The 20,625-nt window shown below is 40.4% G+C and overlaps 1 protein-coding gene across 2 annotated transcripts; it reads right to left on the bottom strand.

Moving 5' to 3' along the window:
* Positions 1 to 2,278: 2,278 nt before the first annotated feature.
* SPTY2D1 (SPT2 chromatin protein domain containing 1) lies at positions 2,279 to 20,224 on the bottom strand. 2 transcript variants are annotated; one of them, XM_050956619.1, is made up of 7 exons: positions 20,017 to 20,224; positions 18,102 to 18,196; positions 10,776 to 10,890; positions 8,321 to 10,135; positions 7,097 to 7,256; positions 4,343 to 4,420; positions 2,279 to 3,127 (listed from the first exon to the last, which is right to left on the bottom strand). In XM_050956619.1, the coding sequence occupies exons 4-7, from the start codon at positions 10,056 to 10,058 to the stop codon at positions 3,031 to 3,033; spliced, it is 2,073 nt and encodes a 690-aa protein (XP_050812576.1). In that variant the 5' UTR covers positions 10,059 to 10,135; positions 10,776 to 10,890; positions 18,102 to 18,196; positions 20,017 to 20,224; the 3' UTR covers positions 2,279 to 3,030. The 2 variants fall into 2 exon arrangements, with proteins under 2 accessions (XP_050812576.1, XP_050812575.1); XM_050956618.1 differs by lacking the exon at positions 18,102 to 18,196 and having other exon boundaries at positions 20,017 to 20,223.
* Positions 20,225 to 20,625: the final 401 nt, after the last annotated feature.

The following is a 20,625-nucleotide window of genomic DNA, read 5'->3' as shown; positions in this document are numbered from 1 at the left end:
GAAACAGACTAATCTTTAGTTTTTTATACTCCTACATTCATGAATAGATTTTTTTTAGACCCAATTTAGTAAAAAAAAAAAGGCACATCTTCAAACACTGAATTTAAATCTAAAAACCAAAATAAACATTTAATTATGATGAACGTCACTAGCTTAACATGTAATCCTTATAAGCAGGAATAGGCAATGGGTTTTTTTCTTCTTACTTCAAAGTCTTTTGAAGTCTCATCAGATATTGACTACATTAACAAAATAAAATTAATTATCTGATAGAGAGTAAACAGATTTTTGGATATAAAATAATTTTTTAGTACTTTCCTAGCTGATTTACAAGCAGTAAGAATGCAGTAAATGTACAAAGGCAGGTTAATTAAAATCTAGTAACTTGTACAAAGTTTAAAAAAATTAGTAACCCATACTAGCTATGAGAAAGTATGTCTTGACTGCAAAGAGTGAATTAAATTTCTATATGAAATATCAAAAAAATTTAAACAATTATTTTATAAGGGAACAAATACAGCACAAGGTGTACTGTGTTTGAGGAAGGCTAGCAATGGAGATGAAATTCCAGTCATTTTGTACAAGACAAATGACAACACGGTGCTTTCAAGATAAAAGAGTTGAAATAATCCTGTAATAGTGGTTAATTACAGCATCTCTGCCAATTACAGAAGTAAAAAAAAGGATAATCAGGGCTTTATTTCACCTATTTTTATCTGAAAGGCAGATTTAGCTCTAAACTGAATGTTTTAGAAGTGTCATTTTCTAATACACACTTTAAAAAATGTCAGTGGATCAAACAGTGAATACATTTTTTATTTCCAAATGGTTTTTCAACAATTCAGATGATTGTTCGTGGCTAATATAGTTATCTGGGCTGACAAAGATCTAGAGGTCCAATTCAGTTTAAAAAAATGAACAGCCACTTGGTCATGGTCCCAACATTCATTGTCTTGAGTGGATAATTCTAGAAACTACAGCAAACAATTCAGCTGGTCCCATTAAGCAAAGCAAACATACAATGGCATGTAAATAATCAACCAATCAGGTGACAGTATCTTGCATCATCTCGTGTGTGTGTGCGCGCGCGCGTATATATCTCAAGTACAACAGAGATGGATCAGTTTCTATGTTCTGCAATATAATAGTTTTTAAAAAAATACAGAGATGCACTGGTAATTACCTTCATTTGGGTATCTCTGTCAATTACTGCTACACAAACCTGTAACCACTATCCAAAGGGTTCATTCCTTTTAGAAATGTGTTGAAAAGATGGAATGCTTCACCACTGCCATAAACAGTTTATGATAGGGACAATGCCCCTTTTTTCCTTACAGTGAGTCAGTCAGGTCACCTGCTGCCAATATTGGTCCTTCCACTTTGATGCCAGAATTGGTGTTTCTGGAGGCAGCAATGACAAGAAATGCCTTCTGATAGGCTAAGTTCCCTCCTTCCTAGTGTATCTATTCATTTTGCATGCAATTTCTCTTCTCCCTCCTCCTCCTTATTCCTTGGCCAGTCTCTTCCACTTACCCCCAATAACCTTGTAACACTTTGCCAACTGCTTGTAGCATTAGAGGTTAGCAACAGTTCAAGTATCTAATGGCAGAAGTACTACTAATGGAGAGCTAATGCTTGAAGCAGAGTAGAGTAGTGATACTGGCTCTTTGATGAGACCACACACTATGTAGCATGCGGGATAAAAAGTAATGCATCATTAGATTAGGGCTGTGAACCCAGAGTGCAATCTCTGCAGATTTAGATGAACCGTGTGCCTATTGTTTACATGCTTATTTACTGAGAGGAAACTTATCTTTGTAGTGCATAGCTTGAAATAAAGGTGCAATATGGGCATTAAAATAGAGGGCGGAACTCTTGATACACATTACATTTAAATTTTTGGTTCGCTAAAATTAAATCAGAAGTATTCACTAGTTGAATTCAGCATGACAACTGCAAAGTTATTTGATATCTCAGAGGAATTGCAAATGCATCTTGGCTTGATCAAAAAAAAAATCTGAAAATTCTGTATTTCACACAACTTCCTTCTAATGTACTCTTCCAGACTTTGCAACTGCTTGCATAAATAACTGCTTCATATTTTAAAAAAAACTTGATTTTTAACACAAGAGAAAACATAAAAGTATACTGTACACTCAACGTGTAAAAACAGATGAAAGTGTAAAATCAATTTTAAGATTTGCAGAGCAGAAAAAAATTCCTAAGCATTTGCTTGAGCTAAAAAGCACTAGTTATATACAAACACTGCAAATTCCTGTTTTCCAGGAAAAATGTTTATTTGTGTTTTACTGAAACCAGTTGGCATTGACATTCCAGACATAAAAAATGCCAATGTAAACTTGGTCACACTGCTAAATGCAAGGTATAACAAATGACAAGCTTTTTTTTAGAAATCAAAGGTTCTTCTGTTTAATTACTATTTTTGTCAAGACACAAGGTTCTCAAACCAGAAAAACATATTTTATTGCTTTAAACATTACTGGCAATGGCTGAAATTTATAACCAAGCTGTTTTGAACAGAAGATGATATTTCAATATTTTGAGGGATCCTAATCCAAGAGATTTAAGACACAAAGCAGTACTTTTATCTCTCAAAATTAACATAAATGGCATTCATCTTTTTTTTCCCCACATGTCAAATGAAGAATGCAAGTCTGATTTATTGGTGTATGGGCCCACATAAATCTTGCAAGCCAGTGCATAGTCAGTCAATATTTCTGCTTGCATTTTGAACTAATTTAGTCAATGGAAACATTCATTAATAGCTTTTATTCCAAAAATCTGCATTAGTTTCTTTTTGTAAAAAATTAACCCTGGCAAGTATTAAAAATAAATATTTTAGGGTCAAACTAAAGCCTTGTTTTTCTATGCCCTCTCCTCCCTTTACATATTTTCTTGCTCACCAATAAGCAAATAAAAACTAAAGTTATAGTATAAGAGGAGCTGAAATATTGAGGCAAAGGAGTGACCAGGATAGTAGAAAAACAGAACAAAACCACTGTAAATCAGTTAACGTGTCCTCAGCTTCTTTGCCTGCCTCTTACGTTTCAATTCCTCCTCTTCACGTCTCAGCTCTTCTAGGTCCTCTTGGACACCAAGTCTCAAACTGCCAAATAAGAGAAGATACCAAATCCTTTACATACAGGTACCCAGGAGACATTAATGTGTATAACTCCTGCTCTTTTTTTCATGTAGAAAAAGTAACTAACCCAAATTTAGAGTTTAACTTGAAGTATTAAATACACCAAGTATTTAAATAATTGAAGTTTGGCATAAAATATTTTTCTTTTCAAATAAAAGCTGCATGGTACCCAGAATTTTAGGTTTGTTGGGTTAGAAAGATCTCTCTCCACTTGAAGGATGCACAACAAGCCTGGGATATATGGTTAAAAGCATTTTGGGGTAGAGAGAAAAAGATATTTTGCACAGGTGCTTTACAATTAATACAACTCTTTCCTTAGACTTTTAAGGGGAGCATCTAAACCTTCAAAAACAGTTTAACAGGGAGCCAGGTGATCAACTCCAAAAAACCCTTGTTTCATGGTCCCAATCACACAATCTGGTGAAGAGCAGCTGCTGTGTAGCATTCAAGTAATCAATTGGACAGTTGGTCCCCGTAACTCCATATTGCAGGTTGACTAACTTTGTGGGAAGAGTAGCTGTACCTGGGGAAGCAATCAAGACCTACTGGCCAACCTTGGTGAGAAGTTGCAAGTATGCAATACTTAACACATCTTTTAAAGGACAACGTAAAGGCCCAATAATGAAAACAGGAAACTTGTGCAACTCTGTCTCTATGTTTGAGTCCCAGTACCCAGTAGTTCGGATAAAACACTGAGTAGATTTTATAACTGCACCACATTCACCTTCAAACAATGCAGATGATAAAGGTCTACTACAGACTGTTGGCCTGTGTCATATATTGCCACTAAAGAGCGGCCCTGGATATTTATGCCTGAAATTCAAAAATCTGCTTCATTTTTCATTATTTTATTATTACTATATTTTGCATTTCTGTGTCTGGACGATGTTTATATATGCATTTACTAGCCAATTCCTTTCCCCAGCTCTCAAGAATTAGCAACATTCTACAATATTTAAATGATAAACCACAAGGCTTGTTAACATTTTTTGACTGGAACTATAAGACACTTATGGAAGACATTTGGCCTTAAGTTTTATGTAAGCTCGTTTTCACAAAGCTTATATTTAGGACCAAATTTCATATGAAAAATGTCCATTTTAACTCAGCTGCATGACAAAGGTTCTAGTAGTAAGCAGAAGAAAATTCTTACTAACAAAACTTAAATCTAATTCATACCTCCTGGCTTCCTCTTTCTGTTGCTCTTTCCAGCTGCTCTCCATGTAACGTAAGGCATAATCACTTTCATCTTTATATCTGAAAGAAAATACTTACATTTAATCCAATATAATGAGAAACAAATATTAGAGCTAATCAACACTAGTATATATGGTTGAATTAAGAATAGGCAAGATTTTTTAAAATAAAAAAGACTATCCTGATATATACCTTATTACATTTCTCCAAAAAATTAAACTCAAGTTTTAACCCGCTGAATAATAAGCATACTTTAACTTACTTAACCGAGTATTTGTTAACCCATGTTCAATAACGAATTACAGAAAGCGTGTCCTGTCCTATGCAGAACACCTGACACGGCTCATTCTGTTTTGTTTCTGTTGCAGTGCTAACAATACCAGACCTGCTGTTGAAGGTCCAGGTGTCCATAACAGCATAATATGGAAAAGGCTGAAATCCTTCCTAGTATTCTTCATTAGAAAACAAAAAATGTATCCATATGATTTAGTCTTTGAGCCTCTAGCCCAACACTGTAAAAGAAAAGCTCCTGACAATATGCCAGGTTTTTTTAATGTCTTATTTGAATAGTTTTGCTCTTTTCCTCACCTGGGCCGTTGGACTGTTTAGTTACCCACCTTCCTTCCCATCCATAAAAAAAGACAAACGAAAGTCAAGTAGAAACAAAGTAGGCATCTGCTTCCTCCTTCACACAATTCAACAGTCTGAGGGGGTCACCTCTTGTGGTTGAACTGTCATGATATTTTAATGACAGCTATACTGATAGGTTAGACAGCTGTGAAAGAACAACTGCAAGCAGAAGAGGATAACACTTCTGCTTCACAAATCTTCAGGTCAAAAATGTTCACTTGACACTATTCACACTAATTAATTCATACGGTGGGTTATGCTTACATGGCAGCTCTATTAAGGTTGCCACACTGTTAAAGAAAATGTTGTTTTATCAAGAAAAACTGAGGTTTTTGAAATATCGTTACATTTAAAAATACACCTCTACCCCGATATAACGCTGTCCTCGGGAGCCAAAAAAATCTTACTGTGTTATATCCAAATTCGTGCTATATCGGGTCACGTTATATTGGAGTAGAGGTGAATACCATAAGAAAGGAGGCAGAGTATGAAACAAGGCAATTAAAAGGTTTCATTTCTGGGTCAGTGTGTGCATATGTTAATTGCTCTATGAAACAAATATATCAGAGGTCTGACCCTCCGACAGAACAGTTAACACAAATTGAAGAGCTAGCTACAGAGCTTTTACACTTGAGCAACAAGATACTATATGTTGAATATAGAGCATAAATATTTAGAAGAGACTGTGAAATACTACAGGCTTCCATAGAAAGCATTAAATACCACAGGGCTGGAAATACGTATTGTCCGTTATCACATACAGCAACTCAAAGAATTGATAATTTTGTAATTTATGTCTCATTACTACAAAACTTTATATCATTCTAGTTTTTTAACCAAAATGTCATGTAGTACCAAGTCAAATACCTTAGATAAGTCTAAATTTATTATGCAACACTATTACTTTTATCAACCAAACATGTAATCTCAAGAAAAAAAGAGATATCAAGTCAGTTTGATCTATCTCCCATAAAGCCATGTTGATTTGCATAATTGCATTCCCTCCTTTAAGTGTTTGTTAATCGAGACCCATATCACCCACTCCAGTATCTTGCCTGGGACTCGCATCAGACTGCCAGGCCTATAACTACCCAGGACATCCCATTTACCCTTTTTAAAACTTGACACATCAGCAGCTTTCTCCTCATCTTCTGGAACTTCCCCAGTGCTCTCAGAGTTACTGAAAATCAACATTAACAGTCCAGTGAGCTCCTTAGCAAGCTTTTTAAAAAAAATCTTGGATGCTAGTTATCTGGACCTGATGATTAAAAAATGTCTAACTTTAGTAGCTTCTGTTTAACACCTTCCAGAAATACTTGTGGAATGGAAAGCGCATAATCACCATGTGATTAGATGATATCATGTTTCCCCCCCAAATACAGAACAAGAATATTATTGAACCCTTCTGTCTTTTCTGATTATTGATAATTCTACCATTTCCATCTAGTAACAGACCAACAACATTTTCAGGATTCTTTTTGTTTTCAAAGTATTTTAAAAAGTCCTTCTTATTGTCCTTAATTCTGCTGGCTACAGATTTTTCCTTGTCTTCCTTTGCTTTCATTATCAATTTTCTGTAATTCCTACCTTTCAATTTATATTCATCATTGTCAACATCTCCTTTCTTCCATTTGTTATATATATAATGTTATATATATATATATATATATATAGTTGCCTTCACTTCCTTTCTAAATCAAATTGGTTTTTTTAACCACCATGACCTTCCACCTCAGTTGGTGGATTGTGGATTTTGGAGCATTTAGTAAGATATTTTTAAATGATCCTCAATTATCATTCACATTTTTTCTGATTAAATTCTTCTTTCCAGCTGATTTGGCTCATAATTTTTTTTAGCTTTGTAAAGCTGGCTCTGTTAAAGCATAAAGTACATATATACTACTGGTTTGGACTTTCTTCTGTTTGCACATTTTAAATGTGATCAAGTAATGATCACTTGCAACTAAGCTACCATTAATTTTTAGTTCTGTGATCAGTTCTAGCCTGTTAGAAGAAGCTCTAATAAAGAATTCCCCTAAAGTGTTTAACAATTTACAGTTTCAGAAGAAAAGAGCTAGTCAAACAAAATTAATCAATTTCTCTTACTTATTCCGATCATAGCCAAATATTTCTCGAATATGTTTTGATATTTCTTCCTGGGGTTGCCCTTCATCATCAATGAAATCATCCATTTCAGAATCATATTCTTCATCATCTTCTATTTGCCTTTTATAACTTATAGGTGGAAGAGAAGGCCTTGGAAGACCTAAACAGAAAGAGTAAAAATATTTACAACTTCTGTAACCCATTTGTCACAAAATAATCTTCACTACTGAAATTATTATTTTTATTAATTTTTTGATTTATGCTCCTCCCCACTACTTCTCTCCTTTTATTTCTCCTTGATAAATAAATGATTTCACTGGACTCTGTGCAGGTATACCTATGATTTGGAGTACAATTTGCAGCTCTGGGCCGCAAGTTTTAAAAAAAAAAAACTGATTTGGACATTCCAAGCATCTCAGCAAGAGGAAATATTTCCTCTAAGCTCCACGTACAAGCCAAGTTTCCCATCATTATAGTCAACTGCATCCCAGAGGAACTGCCAGAATGAAAGGTAAATGTATGCCTGCATACTTGTTCAACCATGGAATTTCAAATATACTGGTTTGCAAAAGTGCTATCCTATTTACAACTACAAAGAAATTTATTTTTTAAACTTCACTTCCCCATGCCAAAAAGGTACAGTAAATCCAGACAACACTTACTACGCATACTTCACAGATTTGTTGTGGGGCCTAATCTTTATGAAGTGCTTTGAAATCCTTAAACAGAAGGCACTATTAAAATTTAATTAATCACAATTTTAAATGGCACCTGGACCTCAGGAATCCTTCATTTCTCCCCCCCTTTGCCACTCACACACCTATCCTTAAAAAGCAGCTCGTGTTTATAAAAGTTACCTGAAAAGAGCTAATTACATTTTTTTTTTATTAGTTGTACTCCTCCCTCCTTCCTTTCTATTTTTTAATTTTGTTCTCTCTCTTTCCCTGGAAAAGACCTCACCTACCTAAGGATCTTATTTTCTTAGGTGTAAATGTTAGGTGAAAAGGAAAGAAATATTGCAATGAGTGGCAAGGGGAGAGAAAAAGTCATACTGCTATTTTTAGTGGCACTCTTCAGAATGCAACTCTGGCTATCAGATAGATTTTTCTAAGTGTATCTACAATTCACTGGCAATTCCGATCAACTTCAACCACAGAAATGTGGAACAAGTAATGCATGAAACATATTTATAACACAAAACAATATTTGCTGAAAACAGCATACCTTGTGGATGAAACACTGGTCTATGCCCTGGAGAAGGTCTTGTTCCATTCATTGGTACATTAATTGGTCTGGAGACTAGATTTTTAGATGAGATTGTTTCTGATACAACAGTGCACTTAGGTTTTGGAGGTGCAACTGAGCTGCTGCCTGGTCGCCCAGGTCCCACGCTTGAACTGACTGACTTTCCAGGTCCTGCCCTCACACTGCTTCTCGGCCGTCCAGGCTCACCCATTTCCACACTGCTCCCCGGCCGCCCAGGTCTACCCATCCCCGTACTGCTCCCCGGCCGCCCAGGTCCACCCATCCCCGTACTGCTCCCCGGCCGCCCAGGTCCATTCATCCCCGCACTGCTCCCCGGCCTGCCGGTCCCCGCACTGCTGGCCGGCCGCCCGGGCCCGCCGGTCCCCGCACTGCTGGCCGGCCGCCCGGGCCCGCCCGTCCCCGCACTGCTGGCCGGCCGCCCGGGCCCGCCCGTCCCCGCACTGCTGGCCGGCCGCCCGGGCCCGCCCGTCCCCGCACTGCTGGCCGGCCGCCCGGGCCCGCCCGTCCCCGCACTGCTGGCCGGCCGCCCGGGCCCGCCCGTCCCCGCACTGCTGGCCGGCCGCCCGGGCCCGCCCGTCCCCGCACTGCTGGCCGGCCGCCCGGGCCCGCCCGTCCCCGCACTGCTGGCCGGCCGCCCGGGCCCGCCCGTCCCCGCACTGCTGGCCGGCCGCCCGGGCCCGCCCGTCCCCGCACTGCTGGCCGGCCGCCCGGGCCCGCCCGTCCCCGCACTGCTGGCCGGCCTACCCGTTCCTGCACTGGTCCCCAGCCGCCCGGGCCTGCCCACTCCCACACTGCTTCCCGGTCGCCCAGAGCTGGAATTTTTAACAATTTCATGCTGAGGAGGTGTTGCACTACCCAGTTTTGTATGCAGAGAAGTAGATTTTTTCAGACTAGGTTCTTTAGCAGATTGTAGTTTCTGAGCCCCATTAGTGGGTGCTTTTGAGCTTGGTGTATGTGTGCCTGACCCAAATTTTCCTACTCCATTGACTGAAGATCTACTATGGATGCCACTTGATGAGCTTTTTAAAGATTCATTTTGTGTAACTTTTGCTTTTTCCGCTTGACTGTATTTGGAGGAAGATGACGACCTTGCATGTTTGTCGCTAAACACAGGTCGACTGGATTTCTTATCAGGACCACACTGAGAAGGGAAACTGCCTTTTGAAGAGGAACATTTATCCACTGAGTTTTTGCTAAGTTTTGCATTTATAAACTCTTTATGAGAAAACACTTTATTTGAAGAACTTGATGCAGTTACATTCTTAATCTCTTTTTCAGGTTTTTTTTTCTCTTTCTGGATTTCCCCTTTTTTGTTTTTCCGGTCCAAAAATTCTTTTTCTCTCAATTCTTCTGCTGTTCTTGGCCTTTCTTCTGTCTTTTTAACTACTTTTATTTCTACTGGTTCATACTGTTTTTTTTCAGCCAGCCTCAGAAGATCTACAAAGTTCATAGGGGTAGAAGCACTTTTGGGAGGTGCCTTTGGTTTCACTGCAGCTTTGGATGGTTTCTCCTCATATTCCTCTGGTTCATGCTCAGATTCAGTCTGACTGTATTCAAATTGCTCTTCCTCATCTTCTGTCATATATTCTGCATCTGTGCATCGACTGACATTTTCACAAGTCTGCCTCTTTTTAGGCTTCTCTTCAATAGGAATGCCATTATAGCCATAGAAGTTGTCCTTTGTCCGTGAAGCCATAGCTCTTGCTTTTCGATCATGTTTCAGTTCAATACGCTTAGCTAGAAGTTTCTCCTTCTTCCTTTTTGCCTCTAGTTCTGTAAAAGAATATCAGGAAAAGATTTTTCAGTTACCTCTAATCTAAATTTCTGGAGATGAAGAATTCTAGAGGGATTAAGTAAATATTATGAAGAACATGGCTACCGTCAGTCTGAACAACAACAACTATAGGGAACATACACACAACTTTAAAACACCAATGGTCTGAATCAAGTCTATAGCCAAAAGATTTAAAATTAGTCCAGATGGGGTTAAAGTGTCTAATTTTTAAAGGCACAATGTTGTGATGTAAAGACAGGAATCCTGGCTTTGTGTCACTTTTAGACACTTAAATACAGTTTTTTCAATATTAAAAGCTGTACAAAAGTTCAGAACAATTCCTTGTGCCCACTCCTGGTTCATGCTATTAGTCCTTTCTGGCTGCTTTGACAGTAAATGCGTAAGTGCTGCTGAGCAAACATTTGGATTCACAAAGGAGAATGTGCGCAGCCCTGAGGATCACTGCTCTATAGTGGGTTCTGACTCCACAGCAATTACGAAAGGACATTCCAAAGAATGGGGACCTATAACAATGATATTCAAAGGCACGTAAGGAGTAGGGTAAAAATGTCCCAAAGAGAGAGTCACTGAAGAAGTTCTCCTCCAGTAGGGAATACTCAGAACAACTTTAACAAGTACCTTTTTCCCTAATTTCTTCTTCTTTCCGTCTCAGAAAAGCTTGCACTGCTGCAGAATGGACACCTTTGACTTTTGGATCTTTTTTGGGAGGGCCTACTGCCAAACTGTATCTTTTCTGCAAAGAGAAAGCAAATTGGTCAGAAGAAAACAAAGGTTTTAATATATATAGCTGTTTTTATTAAATGGGAAAATCACAATCAATGAGAAGTTTAGGCTGTCTACACTACAGAAAACTGTACCACTGCACCTGCGCCACTGCCACTCGCCTGCCAACATCGCGCTGGTCACGCTGGTGCTTTTGTCGGTGAAATGTATGTCAGTCACGAGTGTGTTTTTTCAGACCCGACTGACAAAAGTTTTGCTGACAAAAGTGCTAGTGTAGACGAAGCCTTAGTAACAGGGATTTATCTGGCTTTAAATATGTTAATGATGAAAGGCAATATTCATTAAGCAACAGACTTCCAACAAGAAATGAGGCAGCTCAGCATTGCACAGGAACAGGCCCTATGTACAAAAGGCGGCATTCTAGGCATAAAATGGATAAGGAACCAGAAAGGAGGAAATGGACCAAAAGAGAAGACAGAAGAAAATCAGAAGGGATGAAGAGGAAAAAAAGTGAGAAAAGGAGGGAGACTGACAACATGTGCAATAGCTACACCAGTGGTCTAGTAGAAACAGCCATTAGAATGGGCCCAGATGCAGCTCTACACTCAGTAGGGGAAAGGAGTACCACACACAACACACGAGCCTTTGTCTGGAGAGTGAGGTAATACACCTCACTCTTGGAGGACTCCCTCTTTCCAGATCGAAAGAGTTTACAGGCTTCGTCCAGCCTTCCTTGTCTGCCTGCATACAAACTATGTTGGCTTTATTTTATACGATTAGTTATTTTCGATGCAAGTCTGTGTGTGGACCCTACTGTCAGATTAAGAGTAATTTCTTTGGATATAATTTAATTTGGTAAAAAATCAATTTACATTACATCCAAATAGGATACTCTTAATCCAAAATGTGTGACCACACAAAGATCTGTTCTGACATAATTAAAGGTGTGAAACTGATGTTATTTTAGTTTGAGGCTTACGGGTTACTATCACACAGAACTTACAAGGAGTGGAAGAAGTAAAAAGGAGAAACTAGGGAATTACTGGAACTTCTTCCCTTATATAAGGGACACACTTCAAACTAAAAAGGGTTAAAGAAGGAAACAAAGGTGACAATAGATAAGCTAACTGAAATAGGGGAAATCAGTTAAATCCAAAAGCAGCTGGGAGAACCGAAAGAAAAGAAAGGTAATTTTAGAGAGTGTATATCTTCCTTTCTGCTAATAAGCAAAAGCCATTAGCTAACTGGACTGCTAGGTGAAACAAAATCACTCTGTAAAATTTTGAGATTTCCCTCATTTGAAAGAATTGCCTGGGGAAGTGAGCTGAAATCCTGCCATATATGAAACTAAGTATTTCTACAGCTGGCAGCATGCTGAAACACATCATCACTGGGGGGTGGCTAGTCTCATTCAACAAAAACCACCACCAAGACACTTAATTTAGGAAATCATTGTACTGGGTAACATCTGGAAAAAGAAACCTATGGCCAAATACCTAGGAGGTAGAAAAACTGGTTAGCTGTAATTTTACTCAGACTTAAGTATATGGCCAATTGGAGTTTTTTAGCTCTAATTTCTGATGAAGATAGCAACATACCAACACAAATGCTTTGAGTGTTTTATATAAAAATATGAGCATGTGTTAAAACAAATATGTTTACTAAGATTCAAGGTTCAGAGGATTATTTCTACTAAGCATTAAGCCAAAACTGGTTCTTAGAACACCAGCTGCAAGGCTCCTGTAGCAGCTGTTTAAAAGTTGCCTTTTAGTAATTCCTGAAATTGCTAAAGCAAAACTAAAAAAAACCACAATCTCATTTCAGTAGCAAAACCTGACATTCAACATCAAGTTTACGAGCTTTCTACAACCTGAATGTATCTACTGATAGATATGTCTATGCATAAAATGTATCTTCACAATCTGAGGACTTCCTGCAAACCTCTTACTCCTTTGAGTAGCTCTTAACTCATACACACAACAATCCTTTGCACTTGCAACTGAAATCAGTGGGACTAATCATCTTAGTAATGACAACTAGAGAAAGTAAAGATTTCAAAGGTTGGGCCCTTAATTTTAAAGGCACCAATAGCAGTTTTGTTAGTAGTTCACCTTTCCTGTTGGGTACAAAATAAAATGTCCGGGGAACTAAACAGTTCCGGGAGCAGCCGGAGCCCCAGGGCCTTTAAATCGCCACTCGAGCCCTGCTGCCAGAGCCCTGGGGGTAGCAGCAGCTGGGCTTCAGAGGTGATTTAAAGGGCCCAGGGCTCCCTGCAGCAGTCGGAGCCCCGGGCCCTTTAAAGCGCCGCCTGAGCCCCGCTGCCGGAGCCCTGGGGTTACCGTGTTATATCGAACCCGTGTTATATCAGGGTAGAGGATCAGATCAAGACTGATCTTTTTGTTGACAGTTTCAGACTGAAAGGACAAAGACTGGACTACCCTCTCATTCTTAGAAGAGATCCTTCCAGAACAAGGTCGACACACACTGGTGAGCAATTTAGAGAACCCTGCACTGCTACTACCTGTTATATTATTGCTCTGTGGATGATTTCATTCCTAAAGCTGATAACACATTTCACCAACAGTAAATTCAGAGTTCAAAATTTATCATTCAATTTCTACAAATGATTTTAAAAAATAATAAATGTACAAAACAGAAATTTTGTTTAAGAGCTCTGTACAAGAGAACCTCTTGGCAAAAAATGCTTTACATATAGCCAGGCCAAATGCAGAAAGATCTATCACATTAGAAAGGCTTATAAAGAAATTAAGGGTTAGAGAAGCATTTTTGAGCACTGTATTACAATGCAGCAAAATACACTGCTTTCTGGTGAATAAGCGGCATTACAAGCAATTCCTCTCAACATCCTTTGTGTGGGAACTTGTACAAGAGTATATAGTAATATTTTTAAAATGAGTTTTTTCCAGTCAAGGAAGCTTTCTAAATATCATTTCTATTTGATCTTGAAGATGCAGCTACCAAACACCACAAATTATTTACAGTATTTCTCATGTTATGAATCACTAGTTCTGCTCCAAAAAGTATTTTTTTCAAACTCTGTTTGTACACATTGTGAAATGAGTAACCAGAACAGATTTATAAGTTTAGCTCTATTTAAAAAATGAACACTTGGTCTGAAGCACAGAGCTGTTCCAGAACCATCCACACAATGATTATTCTAAACTGTGAGCTACTCCAACATCAGTTTCCTGGAATGACAGACAAGATAAGCATGAACATTCTACTTTTTACCAAGTAAGCAGCAGCTACACCAATCAAGTTTCACACGGTTATCAGAAAGTTTGCCAAAGGAATGGAAAAACAGCCTTTAGAAAAGAGCAGGTCAAGCTATTCTGGAACAGTGTGCTTCTCAAACTGTAAACACTGATTATCTCTCAGGGTAGCAACTGATATCAACTCCATGGCTAAATATTGCTGAAGTGTACCACATTGGCTTTGCTTTCTCACAAAATACAAGATACATTTTCAAGGCTCATCTTCTGGGCACTGGAAGCACCTTTCCTCAACTGTACATTGTGTGCCTTAAAGTACTGAAAAAATTATTCATCCCACTAATGAGCTTTATCGTTAGAAGATATTCTCTTCCCCACCATCCTCCTCCGAGGCTCCTTCATGCTCAGAGGATGCAAATTTTTACCTCATCCTCCCTGAATTTTGCCCACAGCCAGCCAACCCCTACTGGTAAACCTGTGTGTACCCCCAGGGGTACATGTACTCATGGCTGAGAACTACTGAGGTAACTATTCAAAAACCTCAAAGTTGATGTTCATTTGGAAAATTTCCTTGAACAGAATCTTGCATGTCTTTACTTACAGGGACAACTAAAAAAATCAGTCTGAACATTTTATACATGTTATTTTCATAAAACCAAAGATTACAGTAGCTAAAAATGATCACAGAAAAATATTTTTCTGCTTATGCATTTGACAACATTTATCAATAGCAAGTTTCACTGTTCCCTCCCATATAGTCATTTCCCCTTGTGTCTTCTACATAGCAATAGAGATTAATCAAAAAAAAAATGAAAAGTCAGATCCCTACGTACATTTTGGTCACAAACTCTGCCGGACCCTAAAGCTCAGTTATGAAAGCAAATCAAGCTCAGAATAAAACAAAAATCTTCAGTCCAGACCGGCATTTTATATCACATTCTATGGCTTGCCCATTGTCATACGGAAGTTGGTTGAATACAGTGGTTCTTAATCTTTACTGCAGCCTGCACCCCTTTGGTTCTCAAAATATGTGCTCGCACTCCTTATCAAAAATCAAAATATGTTTTCGCACCCTTTATCAAAAATAATTGAAGTAGGTCAGTTCTTTAAACTTAGATATATTTTTTGTTTGTATATTACAGTAATGGTTAAAAATGTATGTTAATAAATACATAGGTTTGATGAAACAAAGTAGTTGTACTTAGGCACCTGTGCTTAATTTGTGTTTTCGATGATTTACCTTCTAAAAATATCTGGCATGTCTCACACCCCCCAGAAAGGGAATCATGCACCCCAGGTTAAGAACCACCGGTCTAATAGGATGCTATTTCTAGGCTCTGGTTTATGAGGTGAGACACAGTTACATGAACCCTGTATGGGCAGGTCTACACTACCCACCGGTTCAGCAGGTAACAATTGATCTATCAGGAGTCGATTAATCGATCCCCGAGCACCTGCGTGTTGACTCCAGTACTCTATTGTAGCTGAAGTTGTGTATCTTAAGTCAATCCCTGCCCCTAGAACAGACCAGCGCTAAGTGTGGACTGATTGTGGGTAGGCATGTCATGTTTTTACTCTACATCAGGTCCCATCTTCATATTTCATATGCAGAAATAACATGCCCAAAGTTTCCACTGCCCATGAGAGGAGGTAATACACATTCCAATGAGCACCAGAAGGTCTTTTCTCTTCAGCTGCTCACAGCCTTTTTCAAGTATACACTTTGGGTTATAAGCTCTGTTGGCTTCCCCTGTTCATAGCTGTTTGTGCATTGGTGCTACTTCTCAGCCATAGAAATAAATTTTATAGGGAAGGGGCTTTTATAATGATGTACAATAAACCATGTTACTGACATCCATGTATCTGCAAATTCTGCCGGCAGCTACTTCTTCATTTAACTTGCACTGCAGTCATTTAAATCCATCAGCATTAGTCCACATGGCTCAATGTATTCACTTATCATATATTTAAGTGTGGTTTACCAAAAAATATCATCTCTTCAATCAGTGCAGGTCTACAGGAAAGTTGTTTCAGTTCTTGGTGACCTCCATGAGATTTAAGTCCTATTCTCTTTCAGGTTTCTAATTGCTGTGTTTTATAAATTCTCTATAATAAGGATTGGCCCTTCATCAGAAGTAGGAGAGATCTCCCTTGTCAGTGGATTTCAATCTGGGGTCTGAAGACTTTTGATGACCATCTACCCACCATTCATGTAGCAGCATTAGCTGGCAAACAGGAGCTGTAATTTGTTATACTATCACTGTTTTTAACTAAACATTATTGACAAAAGTGCTTAATTTCCTTTGAAAAAAGTATTTTTCTTTTGATAATGACAAGTTTAGTGAACTTTCACACAGAAAACCTTTTATATAAATAAGTGATGGAGAACACCACTTTGGCTTCTAGCAAAGGGCAACTCCTTAGAGACTTAATGGGATGAAGCAATTATAAACCTTTTCTACTAAAAGCACATTTAAATTCGAACATATAGGTAGAACCAATACCAGTTATGCAGCCAGAAAAGGATGTTGAATGACTGATCAAATGTTCTGGCTAATGAACTTGAAAGTAGTGTTTTTGTTCCAGTTCCAAGGAAGACTCCCACCCTAATTGCTCCTCCGAAAATAGCCATTTATGGCCCAAATTGGAGCCAAGCTGTTTCTATGCTAGACCCTATTACAGCCCCTCCTCTCTGAATTGTTGCCTGGAGTTCAAAAGTCTGGGATTCAGAGGCTCTAGATCAGGGGTGGGCAAACTACAGCCCGAAGGCCACATCCGGCCTGTCAGACCATTGAATCCGGCCCTCAGCTCCCGCCGGGGAATGGAGTCAGGGGTCTGCCCTGCTCCGCACAGCTCCCAGGAAGCAGCCGGCATGATCCCCCCTCCGGCTCCTAAGTAGTATGTGGAGGCTTGGCCAGGCGGCTCTGCGTGCTGTCCCGTTCGCAGCCACCGCCCCTGCAGCTCCCACTGGCCGCAGTTCCCAGCCAACAGGAGCTGCAGAGATGGCACCTGCAGAGGTGCCTGGCTGCGCCTCGGAGCAGGAGTGGGAACATGCTTCCAGGAACTCCTTGCGGTAAGCGTCACTGGGAACCTGCACCTCTGAGCCCCCTCCCCCGGTGCCCCGATCCCCTGCCACAGCCCTGATCCTCCTCCTGCTCTCCAAACCCCTCAACCTCAGATCCCCCTCTTGTATCCCAAGACCCTCATCCCCAGCTCCACCCCAGAGCCATCTAAAGTCTTGAAGTCAATGAATGATATACATAGATGGGAAAGACTGCAGAGCAAGCTTGCCAGTGCCCTTAAATTGACCATCTCAAATACTCAGCCTTTCCGCACTTCCTCGGTGACAACATTAAGCAACCAGTTTTGGTTTTCCAGTTTTAAAAATCTCATTGCCAATGACTTTATTCCACTCAAAATGCTATGTTGCAGGAACATTAAGGTTAAAGCAGAAGTCAGGAAAAGGCTACAGTGAAGCTGCATACTTTATGACCCTAATGAGCATGCACAACAATACAGTCTAACTTAAATACCACATACTAGTTCTAAAAAATACAAATATACTTTTCTACAAATCAGATGCATATGCACAGCATCCTGGTTTTTTTCATTGTCATGAAGTGGAACATATTGTCTTCATTAACACCTCACATACTAAAAACTTATTTACAGTAAATAAGCCTTCCTTGAGTAAAATTCAGGGAATAAGTCATTTAAGAAAGACACTAATCTAGCTGTGATTTTGTGGTTTTTATATGTCAGGAAGTTTTGCTAATTACTCTGTATGGTACATTTAACATAATGGTATGATGCAAAAATATGGTTTACTGTATACCTTTCATACAAATGGCTTTCATAAACTCAGGCATACACAAACATCTTGTATTTCTGTGTATCTAAGGTTATAGAAAAATTTATTAAATTGCATACAGTGTATGTGATCATTAAAGATGATATTGCAGAGAATACACAGACAAGGGAGAGTTACCTAGCATATGAAACCATAACTTAATTGACTTTCCATAGTATGAGTCCTTAGTTGCACAACTTCAATATTTTCTTCACATACTTTCTTATGTTTTTCTAAAAGAAAAAAATAGAACAAAATGTTCTTAACTGTCCTGCTGGTTTGCAAAGAACTGACAATAGCATGTGCAAATTCTATAATCCGGAATTATTCTGCGGAATTATTCTGCTAGACCACACTAAACCACAGTGTCCCTTACATTTGAAGTCAACAGCAGGTAGGGGTGCCTTAGATGTCTATCTTCAGAAGCCCACAAGAAATAGCCTCTCCTATACCTTGGCAGCTACAACTAAAGACCACATGGCAGAGTTCCCCCCACTGCACACCTCACTGAGAACAGCAACCCTTCCTAAGCCCCTCCACACTACACAGATGGCCTTGCCTACAAGCAGAAGTTGCACTAATTTCACTTATATCAGCACAGGGACACAAGGAAGCCTCAACTCCTCTACACCTGAAATGCATTTTTCCACTCTACAATTAAGTTAACCATGCAAGTAAATCCTGCTAATCCAGCTTCCTTTGAAGACAATGGCTATGGCTAAACACCTATTAAAAGGAGCAGGACTGGGCCCTTGAATAGTAGAGAACCTCTGATTGGAAATGAGAGCTGTTTCAACAGTGCATAGTAACAACACGCAACTATTTAAGATAGGAAGCAAATACAAGTATTCTATTAAAACCGCAGGAGAAAACTGAGTAGACGTGTAATTTTAAAAGGTGCAAGACATCTAACTACTACAAGACAGAAACAGATCAAGTGTTAGGGATAGAATACAACATACAGGCAAATGAATTACCTGTCAAGACAAAAGTTAAAGGTTCTGCAATTGCTGATTCATCACTAATACCAAAAGGCAAATGCCTCCACCCTACCCCAAGATCTACACCAAGATAAGTGAAGATATCAAATGTCACCAGGGAAACAGAACCTCAAAGCTCTGACTGAAGAATGGACAAGACCGCTACATATTTATCAACAGTAAATTTGTTTAACTAGCTGAAGTGATCACTGCTGGAAAATGAGAAAAGTTCCTTACCCTCGCGAAACAGATACACTGTGTTAGAAGTAATTTCAGCCCTTGCCAGTCAAGGGTAGCAGAGACAGGAGCAGGAAATCCAAACCATCAAGCTACTTGCTCCTACCTGCTTTCAGATTTCACATACACCAGTTAATTGGCTTATTTTATGCACAAATCTACATTAATTCCACATAAAACTGATTTTATTCTGTTTGTTGTAAAAGCGAACAAAGGCTGACGTTAATTTGGCTTTAAATGTTTTACATAGAAAAAAAGAAATTAATCCCAGCACACTGTACTTTTCCACCTGCCACAGCTGCCTCCTTCATTTCACAGCGATCAAAGCTAGAAAAGATCTGGGGCTGCTTAGGAAGTGCGCTGCTCCCGGACGGTCTTTCTTTCTGCCTTTTCGTCCCACACTGGAAACAAACGTCAACTCTATTTTAAACGCAAAGGATGATCCCACCTGGACCCCAGTAACTGCAGCTCCCTGCAAACATTTCACCGGAATGCGCGTCTCATTCCGGGCCGCCGGACAGAGCAGGCGGAGGACAAGCCCACTCCGCTCCCGCAGCGCTGGGAACCGGGGCTGGAAAGGCCCCCGCCGCGCTGCTCCAGGGAATTGACAACAGACTCTTGGCTGGCAGTGACATCAAAGGCTCGGCTCGGCCCGAGGCCCCCCGCACCCCCCCGACCCAGGCCAGCCCGTGGCCCCCTGCACTTCCCAGCTCACCCCCCTCGACTCGCCCCACCTACCAGCTCAGGTCCCCCCCAGCTCTCACGAAAGCCTCCCCCGGGGTTTTCCTCCTCAGCGCCCCCCCGCGGCCTTCCCCTGCCCCCCTCCGGGCTCTCACCGACACCCCGCTCAGCCCCTGCTGCTCAGACGCCACCATCAGGATCTCTCGGAAATCCATGTCTGCCTGGGGCTGGCTCCGGCGGCGAGACGGGCCCCAGACCTCCCAGCTGAGGAGGCTTCACTCCAGAGGCGACTCCCCCCTAACCACTTCCGGCCCCCCACAGCCGACGACAGCGCCGAGCCAACGTCTTATATGACCTCGTACACGTCACCACCTTCAATGTCACTTCCTGGTCAACGTCACATTCCTCCCCGTGTCTGAGACACGTGTCATCAACAACACGTGACTCGGGTTCTACTAGCTCCACCTCTACCCGGCGGCAGGGAGACGGAATCAGGGCTTTAGGCCCCGCCCCCCAGGTACAGAGACAGAGAGGATCAGGTCGGCGCTGTAGCCAGTCTCCAGGGTGGGATCAGAGCTCTGGCTCCGCCCCCAAGGAGCGGGGAGGGTGGGGGAATCAGGGTTACCACCAGGGTACAAGTGGGAATCAGCTAAACGATCATCCCACCTGCCTTTAGGATGCAAGGGAGGGGAATCAGAGCTACACGCTCTCTTGCCCAGGATGCAGGGAACTGGGGAATCAGTGGTACCAGCTCCCCACCCTTC

The sequence above is a fragment of the Gopherus flavomarginatus genome, chromosome 5 (genome assembly GCF_025201925.1).
Source record: "Gopherus flavomarginatus isolate rGopFla2 chromosome 5, rGopFla2.mat.asm, whole genome shotgun sequence".
In the NCBI taxonomy this organism is placed as follows: domain Eukaryota; kingdom Metazoa; phylum Chordata; order Testudines; family Testudinidae; genus Gopherus; species Gopherus flavomarginatus.
Note: the sequence above shows the minus strand (reverse complement) of the source record. Positions and strands in the feature narration are given on the sequence as shown.